The sequence below is a fragment of the Corvus kubaryi genome, unplaced genomic scaffold (genome assembly GCF_017639235.1).
Source record: "Corvus kubaryi isolate FWS band 111438036 unplaced genomic scaffold, C.kubaryi_AGA036_p1.0 37397, whole genome shotgun sequence".
NCBI classification, from domain to species: domain Eukaryota; kingdom Metazoa; phylum Chordata; class Aves; order Passeriformes; family Corvidae; genus Corvus; species Corvus kubaryi.
Window position 1 is genome coordinate 17,875,172 of NW_024581136.1, and position 10,767 is coordinate 17,885,938.

Sequence of the window (10,767 nt, forward strand, 5' to 3'; positions counted from 1 at the left end):
GTATTTTGAAGGCTTATACATCACGTTGTGAAAAAATAAATGGGATGTTAAAAGTGAAGGGATGCAATCTTCAAAGTCATCATGTGGAGCAGCCACCACCCTCATTCATTTAAGAGAGCACTGTGTGTGTGCTCTGCCCTCATGCAAAAATGGGCTCAATGTCCTTAACAGCATGGGCCAATTATAAACTGAATATTAATGTGTTGCTTGAACAAAGGGGGAGAACTCACGATAATTTTTTTTTTTTGTTGTTGGCCATTATTTTTCCTGTGACATACTATTGAGTTTGGAGAATGGTTTTTAAATTGCACTGTTTAGGTCTCTATATCATCTCCAGAACGTGCAGGCATTTGACACTGGCATATCGGTTTATCTGATCTTTTTGAAAACATGTCACCTTCTTTCAAGACATGTTGTTATAGAAACATACCTTGATGGATTAGGTCTTTGAGTCTTGTCTGCTCTGATCCCATTCAATGCACAGAACGGTGTCACATTTGCTGACACATAGAATTGGTTGAAAGGTTTGAAATTTGCTTACACAGAGGCAGAAATCCAAGGCTTTAATAACAGATTCTCTTGATTCCAAATCTGAATGATGCTGATAATCACCCAGTGGGCTTAGAACCTTGGGGTGATCTTTAAAACTGGTTTTTCATATACCCCCTTACTTCTGCACAAGCAAAGCTGGTTGGTGCCAGCAGTTCCAGTCCCACTCTTGTGTGTGTTGATCCCTTATATTTGCTGAATGCTTTTCTTGAGATGTTGTTGCACCAAAGCAATGCCAGTAGGACCATATGGTGATGATTCCAATTGGGCTGTACGAAGCCACTGAAGGTTGTGTTGTCTCATCAAACATTTTCTTATCACAGATACTGTGGCAAGATTTTCCCAAGATCTGCAAACCTGACCCGTCACCTGAGGACGCACACTGGAGAGCAGCCCTATAGGTACCACACCCCTCACCCCTGTCTGTGCTGTGGTCAAGCTTTGAGGTCCCTTCCAGTGCAGATGTTTTCTGTGATTCTGTGAAAAAAGCTGGGGAATTCAACATCCTTGCTGGACCAGCTCCAGCCCTTCCTCCTTAGCTTTGGACCCACCGTTGCATTTTGGTCTCAGAGTTTTGTGCATTAGGTGCTGATCCTCGATGTTGAAGATGCAGAAAGGGGGAAGGTTTAGGTCTTAGTGAAATTCTTTTGGCTGGGGCAGCTTCCCAGCACAATCCCCAGGTTTGCCTTTGCTGGCAGCAGGGCTGGCACTGCTGAACCAGTGTGATTGAGTGCTCAGTAGGGCTCTTGGATGTATTCTCCCTTGCAAGAATGTTTTTTTCTTGGAGTTCTGCGGTGTTATTTGCAGCCTAAAATTGGGTGATTTGTCAGTCATCTGATCACTGAAAGATCCCGGTTGCAAAGGCATTACTGTATTTATTTGTTCCCTGCCTAATCTGGATTCTTTCTGAGATCTGCTTAACCAAAACCCATGTGGGTGTACTCTCCTGTTGATAAGAATGTGTGTGTGTTACTGAATCCAGGACAGTCACATGCAGAAATGTGTATAAAGCTTCACCTTATTGAAAATGAAAGGCTAATTTAAACTGGAAAGAGGCCAGTTCATGTTCCAGTAAAACAAATGCACAGATTTCTGCATTTTATGAGCTGTAAAGAGCAGAGTAAGCTCATTGTTTGTGAGGAAACAATATGTTTTTTGCATCTAGTCTCTTTGGGAAATGAGATTCACATCTAATTTTATTGTAGGAAGGTCTTGATGTATATTATACCCGTCCAATGCATAAAAGCCACAAGCAATTAGTAGCATAATGGGCGATTTCAGCACTAAAAAAAATTTGACATCATTGACAAGCGTAAGAGAGGCACAGGAGAAGTAAAAGATTGAAAAACTGAAGTGGTGAAGACTCTTGGCTAGTTGCCAGCCAGAGAATTTGGAATAGTTATAGTATGACTTAGTAATGGCTTAAAGAGCAATACAGTAAAGGCTTTAGGGACTCCAAATCGCTACACAGTATGAAAATTGATGCCTCTGGTACCAGAGTGATAGACTAAACTACTCACATTGGCACAGTATTAAAGGTTGGGATTGTTTATTGCTGGTTTTTGCAAGATAACCAAATTTCCTCTGGGATTAGCAATCAAGCAAGCTAATTCCTCGAGAAAAGATTTAATCACACAGTATAATTTAGAATAGGAAAAGAAATAGCCCTTTTTACCTTATTTGAGCATTAGAAGAGATCTGTTTCATGTTTTTTCCAAAAGTGTTTAATTGTATTGTATTGGCAGCACATGAAACAATAGAGTTATTGCTCTACTGTTTTCAAACTTCCCAACTTTGCATGCAACAATTTTAAAAACATGGGACTCAATTACCATAGCTAATTTGATGCCATTAGCTCAGAAATATTATGCTTATTCCTAGAGGCAGTATTTAAAATATAAAGTCTAATGTGAATTAAAGCTGAAAACCCCAACATAGAAGTTATGTCTCCATTCCAAGAGCACAGGTCTCCACTTAATCAGCCAAAATTTGTCTATTTCAGAGAGGATTGTGCCTCAGTAGGGAACAAAGAACTGTGGTTGGGTGCTGAGACTGAGCCCAGAAGGCTCTTCATGTATCGTAGGATAAATCTTATGTATCCAGCTATTAACAAACTCTTTCCTACCCACTTGTTTTGTTTTTTTTTAGATGCAAATACTGTGACAGATCCTTTAGCATATCCTCTAACCTGCAGAGACATGTGCGTAACATCCACAATAAAGAGAAGCCATTCAAGTGTCACTTGTGTGACAGGTGTTTTGGTCAACAAACCAATCTTGACAGACATCTAAAAAAGCACGAGAACGGGAACATGTCTGGTATGTTATGTCTTTTCCCTCCTGTCTTTTCCCTCCCCAGCCTGCCCCATGTCCCATGTGCAGGGACTGCCCATTCCCTGTCAGCGCTGCCGAGTGTCCACAGGCACACGCTGCTCCGACGGGTGGGGGGTTGCAAAATATGTAAGTGCCTAAGCTCTGCTGACATTGAAAGTGCTTTGAAAATCCCAGCATAAACCCTCCCCTTGTATAACTTAAGACCACTGGAAGATGTCTTTTCTTTTGGTTTTCATTAAGCCAACCCATAGCGTTTTGAGAACAGACTGGGAAAATTGGTTTAATCCCATCTCCGCAATCCCTTGGCTCTCAATAGGAGTCCTAGATTTAGAGTCTCGGGGGGCTCTCTAAAAGATTTTCCTGGCACCTTCTGAAATATTCCCACTGTCAGGAGCTGAAAAGCTCTAGCTATTATGGAGCTAATGGTGCCTCTCAAACCCCAAAGCAAATTGGTCACCACACAGCAGCAGCACAGGCAGTGGCAGGAGGGGATGTCATTGGGCTGGTTTGGGTATCTGCAGGGTTTAATGAAAACCCTCTCTGCAGTCCTTTCAGTCTGCATTTTGCCTCACTGGAAATAACCAGGGGCATGCAGTGAATGCAGAGCTGTCCCTTCCCCAGCGCTCAGAGAAAGGTGTCTGACACTGGTCTCTCAGTGCTAATGAATCTGGGTGATTATGTCAATGACAACTCCATATTTTGAATAAATCTGCATAATTAATAGATAAAAATTAAGTTCTGTTTGCTCAGTTCAGCCATTGGTCTAAGAAAGACAGTTATCAATGGACAATCTTGGAATCACAGGGAACAAGAGGGAGATGTTGAAATAGAGACATGGCAAAAGTGATGATAAACCATGGAAAGGGGCACCCAGCATGCAACCAGTTGTTTTTGCTGGAAATCATCCTTGCCCGTGAATAATTACTGATTACTGGTTTTATGGCCAAAAGCTGATGGTTCACACTGACCAACTTTCTGGCTCTCACCCATTTTTTAACCAGAGTTTCAGTTTAATTTTGATTTAAATGGTTAAATATAGAAAATGTAAAGGACCAGCAACAAACATCGTATGTTTTGCTTTAAGGTACTGCAACGTCTTCACCTCACTCAGAACTGGAAAGCACAGGGGCAATCCTAGATGACAAGGAAGACTCTTACTTCACAGAAATTAGGAATTTTATTGGAAACAGCAACCACAACAATCAATCCCCCCGAAACTCAGAGGAGAGGTGAGTTGTGTCTGATCTGCCTTCAAAAGGTGCCCACTGCTCCTTTTCCAGGTCTGCAGACCTGATAGTTCACTTTTGATTATGTCTGGAGCCAGAGTTATTTTAGAATCTGGCTGCTTCAGTGGCCACCTTGGTGTCTTAGGAATAGAAATGTGTTGATTCCCTCCCCACTGTGTATGAAGATGTTCCAAGTGGCAGATGCTGGACAAGAGATTCCATCTGTGAACACATTTCTTCTTGTATCTGGAGCTCTCAGTTTCAGGCTCCCACCATTGATTTAAGTTTGCTGAAAAATTCCTTCTCTTTACATTCACAGCAGAGCAGGTGAATTCTACATCCTGTGGCTAAATGTATGGAGCCGTAGGATTTAAGTGCAATTTAAATGTGTAATCAATAAAGTAGACCAAGCTGAACGTCCTTTCCCGTAAGTAACTCAATCCCAAGAAAGATGCTGAGTAGCCAAAAGCCCGTGAGGCTGCGGGTGGGCGTTGGGAGTCCACAGTGCTCCAGCATGTGAGAGAGCTTTTTCTACTAAGATTTATTAAGTATATGGGTGTTTGAATTCTTCTGAACTAACAGAAGAGAGACCACTTTTAAATATTTTCAGTTAACAAAAGTACAGCTAAGCAGAAAAGGCTGTAGGATGGAGCCCCACATATTTCTTTGGGATTGGTGTTGCATTATGCATTATTTTCCCTTTTGAATTGGCATTACATTATCAACATCAAAAAATTCTTACTGCTGGTGACAAACTTTGCTGTCTCCTCAATTTCTAGATGCCTTTGTGAAGGGATAAAAAGGGTGGACACAACACAATTTCCACAAAAGTATTGGATTAAGTGATTACATGCATATTCAAATTTCATTCCATCTTGATTGGCAATGAGGGCTTGGGATTTTTAACTTGCACATCTGGTCTCAACATGTCCTCTGACAGGAAGTCAGCAAAGTGGAAAGGTTGCTGGGTTGTGCAGTGTTTCCTTTCTAAATTTGGCACTTCAGACTGCTCTTGACGGATATTTTATCCCTGGCAAATTGCTGCATTTGAAAGCATAATTAGAGAATCTGTTTTCTTAATCACATGGCTTTTGTTACTTTGGTTGTAGTCCATCTCCCTTTCATTCCTAGCAGCCTCAATTGAGCGTAACAAGCAAGTTAGCAGCCCAAACTGCACTCAACAATTTCTTATTTCTGCCTATTTAAATAAAAGATGATAAAGAGATATTTCTCTGATGATCTTAGAGGGAGGTGGCTGCTTCAGCCCTCCCTGTTCTGCACAACCTCAGATTTTTTGATACTGCTCTAAAGACAGACTGTTCCCTTGAGCATTTTTTTCAATGCAATACTAAACTCATGGCAGTCAGCTGGAATTTGCTTGGAAAACAGATGAAACTCTAATATGTTTAGGAAAATGATGCTGTTATTGTGGCAGAAACAAGCTTTGCTCCTCAGAAACTCCATCTGTTACAGCAGAAAGTCAAATGTTAAATACCAACAAGGCTGATGGCTCACCTTATCTTGCTCCACCATTGGGTATATCCCATATTGTCCCACACAGTTTGAAGCACACGGAGTCTAAAGCAAACTGCGTGTGGACAATAAGGTTTCCATTTTTATAACTGTATTCCTGGAAGAGTTAAGGACCTTTTGCACAATGAGAACAATAGATGAATCAAGGCCTCTGTGCTACGTGACGTGGTGGGGGCAGATACAGTGGTAGCATGAATTTTGGGGGGGGGCTCCACTGGGTGCAGCTCATTCACATCCCTGTGTCTGTGGTTGGGCATTCGTTGGCGCCGCGGTGCCAAATTTCTTTACTTCGCATTTGATATGATGGACACAATGCAGCTCCAGATGCTCTGAATCCTACAGGGTTGAGACCATTACCAAACAGCCCCTACTTCAGCGTGGGTATTATGTCCTTGATAAAAATCCTGTAGGAAGTAGTTAAGAGAAGTCATTGTGTGAGAGCAAAGGGCAGCGTAATAACAGCGCGTAGACCAAATGGTTTTCCATGTGGGTATTGCTGTAATTACTCATTTAATAAGAATAAATACACTTAAATTGCCATATGACCTTTCTTTTCATTGCTTTTTACCCTTCAAATCAGTCAATAACCCAGTTCAGCACGGAGGCGATATTGCAGACCACTCTTCAGGTCTCCAGCTGAAGTCTCTTAGGTTCCCATGTAGGAAATCCATACATTCAGTGAAGCAGTATGGCTTCCAAAGGGAGGGTAGTGTGCTAAATTAATTATGCATGTAATTTTGACTTTAAAACTCTGAACGCAATATTGGATGTTGTTTTTGTTAAAAATGCCAGATCCGATTTTCAGAGTTTCTTGGCCCTTACAGCTTCTGTTAAAAGGCAGTGAGTTGTTTTGCCCAGACTACATGTATGATTGGAAACTTGAGATGTAATAATGCATGAGAAAATCTGGAATGGTTATCTGAACATGCCTCTGTTAGAACAGTAGTTTTAGCAGGATAACAGGAAAATCCCATGGTGATGGTGCTGTAACGTCCCACTGATTTCTGAGTGCAATTTTCTCCAGTGCTAATTTTCTGTGAAGCTAAGCAAGATATGAAATACAGAAATCACTTTATTCTGCTGGGACAGATGCTTTTCAGATCTGTCTCCAAGAGTCTGCCGATGAGGAGCTTTCATATCTGATTTGTGTTTATAGCTTGGGTTTGTTTTGGTACTTTCAGAATGAATGGCAGCCACTTTAAGGATGAAAAAGCCATGGTAGCCAGCCAGAACTCGGATCTGTTGGATGATGAGGAGGCAGAAGATGAAGTAATGATGGATGAAGAAGACGAAGAGAGCGAAATGGCAGGGAAAGCAGTGAAAGAGCCCGTGACAAGTGACATGCATGAGGGCACTCCCGAGGAGGATTATGAGGAAACGAGTACTTTGGACATGAACTGCAAAGCTTCCCCTGGCAGGTTGGTTCCTTCCGAGTATTGGTGTGCCCGATAGGCGGAATAAAAACAATAAACCATACAAGAGTGCCAGCACCAAACCGGTGCCGTGGGAACCGGTCCGGAGCAGCTGCTTCCCACTTACAATAGCAACGTGCGTCTGTGTTTGGGTCAACACTAGCCCTGCTTTCAGCCTCTTCATGCAGTCTGGAGCCCTTGATAGCAAAATTGACTGTGCTTGGGGAGCTATTGTGAGGTTCTGGGTGAGACAGGAAGCAGGGTGAGACAGTTCCATGGGAGAGACGTTATCTGCTCCGTGAACCGTCCTGCATCTCTCATAATGCCCTTGCGGAAGGCTGTGGAGACACCATGAGAGAGACAAACTCCCTCCCCCACTCAACTGCCCTTTCTTTAGAACAGAAAAGGGAATTCTTTTTATTTCAGGATCACCACTCCATAAGGCAAGGTGGCTTATTAAAGTGAAAAAGGGAGAAATTGCTCAGATGTGTAAATCTGAGAAGATGAGGGAATGCAGAGAGAGTTATTTAATTAAAACCTCCTTGGTGTTTTTGTAGGTATAAAGAAGAGGAGTATAGTAAGACTGGACTTTCGGCTTTGGACCACATAAGGCACTTCACAGATAGCCTCAAAATGAGGAAAATGGAAGAAAATCAATACAGTGAAGCTGAATTGGCAGCTTTCAATGCTTCCCAGCTGCCAGAGGACCTCAAGCAACCATTGTACAGGAAATCCAAATCCCAGGTAAAAGCTTAACTCGGTTAAAATGTTATTGTCACCAAATACCCACAGGATTAAGCTGTTAGTGTGTGGCAGGCAGGGTTGTTCCAGCTTTGTCAGACAGGGCTGTTCTCCATGTCCATAAACCTCAGCCTGACCTGACATCCCACTGCACCCCACAGACATGATAGGGTGCTCTGGTCCCTGAGAACGGAGGATTTCCATACTTTTTTCTTACTTTTTTTGCTATTATTGTTCTGCCTGGTGGCCACAGAAATGCCATGGTAAGAACTAGTCCCACTCTGCTGACACTGATGCTGTGGAGTTTATCTGCAGCCTCACAGGGATGTGACTTGATTTTCTGGCTGGCTTAGCTTTTTGGCATTTTTTTCCAGACTGTTGGATGGTACCACCTCTAGGTCCTCAGCATGTTTTACAAACAGCAATAACTGAAATGGTATCCTCATGCTATTTCTTGCAGTTTTCTAAACAATAATTAATTAAAATGGGTTTTTTTAGCCCCTTTGAAAGATTCCTGTTTTAAAAACTGCAGAATATGCATGTATGAAAGGTCAGCAAAGGATACTGTTATATTTGGTGAAATACAGGACGAGACAAGGGATAATATGATTCCTCCGCCTCTTGAAAAGAGCCTCCTGTGCCAAGAGTCTGAAGGCAAAGGAGACTTTGGGACCTTGTCTACTATCAAAGGTTTCTCTGAGCTTTGTAAAACCAGATGAAAGCAGAAATTATTATTACTGCTAGTGAGTCAAAAGTGTTAGTGAAAGGGTTGACAGTGGTTTCACCTAAAGCATTTTGTTGGGGGGTTTTTTAACTAAGTTGAGACCAGTGGCTGTAGCCTGACTGCTGCCCTGACCACACAGGGGTGGCACGGGTCCAAGCTCAGAACCCCGCCACGGGAGCGTGACCTCTTTGTCCTTCTTCTGTCCCTGTGCAGGCCTATGCCATGATGCTGTCTCTCTCCGACAAGGACTCCCTTCATTCTGCATCCCACAGTTCTCCCAACATGTGGCACAGTATGGCGAGAGCCGCCGCGGAATCCAGCGCCATCCAGTCCATCAGTCACGTATGACAGTGCGGAGTCTTACCGAGGATGGGACCAAGTCCAAACCAGTAGCATGGCTCTTTCATATATGACTATTTAAAAGACTGCTGAGCAGAATGCCTTATAAATCTGCAGGGTCACTCATTTAAAGTCCGGTGACCTTAAACTGAATAATTTTAAAAAAGAAAGAAACTATTTATTCTCAATATTTTGTTTTGCACAGCAAAGGCAGCTGCTGACTTCTGGAGGATCAATGCGACTTAAAAAAAAAACAAAAAAAAAGGTTTCAGTGGATTATGTAAACGGGGCTGGGAAAAAGTGTCTTCCAGTTCACCCGGCTTTGAGGGGCAGGGGCAGAAGGGTTAAGACTGCATTGATACACACATGGGCACTCCTTTAAAGTAGGAACTGAATTGATTTTCTTTTTGTATAAGATAGTTTGACACAGGATTGGGAACAGTTGCTTTTATGTACAAATCTCTTCATTAAAGCTTTATGCATTTTAGCCCTTCAAAGAAAGAAAATAGTTCTATCAAATGCACACTATCCATTGTAAATGTAGAATGAAGTAACAGGGAATATTTTGTTCTCTCCGTAATTCTTTTGCCTTCTCAACTGCATTGTTAAAAAAAAAGGAAAAACAAGGAGAAAAAAATGACAGAAAAAGAAAGAACTCTGAGAAACAATACATAAGAGGCTTGTGTATATTGTAAACTATGAATGTTCACTACTCCAAGAAGCTAAATCATCCAGATAAATCCGTGAAAGCACCACGTTCATTGACAACACCACTAGTTCGAATCATTGTAAGGAGATTTTTAATTTTCGACAATCATGTCACTATTTTGTTGTATTGTTTCCTTTCCCCTTACCCTCTTAATTTCTCCTTTGTGTTGTGTGTACTATGTATTTATTTGTTGGCAAACGATTGTTTGTTGATTACAATAGCACTGTTCCTGTAACAAACAGCACTGCTCCAGTCCCCGACTGCGTTACGATGTAAGGCACCCATGTACTTCCAAAAAAGTGAGGTGAACTGATCTGTGTATATGGGAGTGCAAAACAGTGTTTGAAATTTTCTTACATTCCTCTTTTATTTTATTTTTTTGCCTTTTAATGAACTAAATAACTAATAGATGCGACTTAGTTTTGTTCAGTTTTTTTTTTGTAATACAGTAAATTGATTCGATTGTATAAACAGTTATAATTTCTTCATGAAAGCATGATTCTTCTGATTAAAAAAACTGTACCCAATATTTTATGCTGGTTGTCTGCGAGCTTGTGTGATGTTATGTTCATGTTAATCCTATTTGTAAGATGAAGTGTTCCAAATTTATGTTTTAAAAAAATAAATAAATAACGGAAGGTATTCAGTTATTTTTGGGGGTTTTTTTTGCCTTTAGTGAGGGACCAGATTTATTTTTCTTTTTGTTTATAATCTCATTTTGAAATAATCGGCAAGTTGAGGTACTTTCTTTAAATGCTTTGTACAATGTAACTGTTACGCATTTCAGTACATTACTATGGGAGGATCAACTTAAAAAAAATAATAAAGGACTACAAAACTGAAGGGATCTATTTCCTTTTGTCTTGGTTTTGTCTGAGTCGGGGCAAAAAAGGCACATTTCCTCTGCAGTCTGGGGAGCAAAGATGGATCTGTGGGGTCGTGAGGGCAACCAGAGGATGAGGCACTGGGAGGTGTCTTGGACTTGGCCATGAAATGTGGGACACGAGCCAGAGCCTCTCAATAGACCGACTGTTGGAGGGGTTTAGTTAAGTCCTTTAAGTTTCCAAACACTACCTTGGAAAAGAGGGATATTTAGGTCATTTCACAGAAGAGGTTGGTGCAGTGTCACCTTCAAAGGCATTTGTGGAGCCCTGAGTTTGAGCTTTGCCCGCCTGCTGCTTGTGGGGACAACACTGGAAAG

General features: G+C 41.6%; 1 protein-coding gene across 12 annotated transcripts in view; it reads left to right on the forward strand.

Annotated features, from left to right (window-relative positions):
- The window catches only part of MECOM (MDS1 and EVI1 complex locus), a 181,856-nt gene extending 171,447 nt beyond the window's left edge, over nucleotides 1–10,409 (forward strand). For all 12 annotated transcript variants that reach the window (XM_042042215.1, XM_042042216.1, XM_042042217.1 and 9 more), the window contains 6 exons: nucleotides 873–950; nucleotides 2,698–2,867; nucleotides 3,967–4,111; nucleotides 6,823–7,059; nucleotides 7,611–7,797; nucleotides 8,732–10,409. In XM_042042215.1, coding sequence (XP_041898149.1) covers nucleotides 873–950; nucleotides 2,698–2,867; nucleotides 3,967–4,111; nucleotides 6,823–7,059; nucleotides 7,611–7,797; nucleotides 8,732–8,866 — 952 coding nt within the window. In that variant the 3' untranslated portion in view covers nucleotides 8,867–10,409. The remainder of the gene's footprint in view (nucleotides 1–872; nucleotides 951–2,697; nucleotides 2,868–3,966; nucleotides 4,112–6,822; nucleotides 7,060–7,610; nucleotides 7,798–8,731) is intronic.
- The last annotated feature ends 358 nt before the right edge of the window (nucleotides 10,410–10,767 follow it).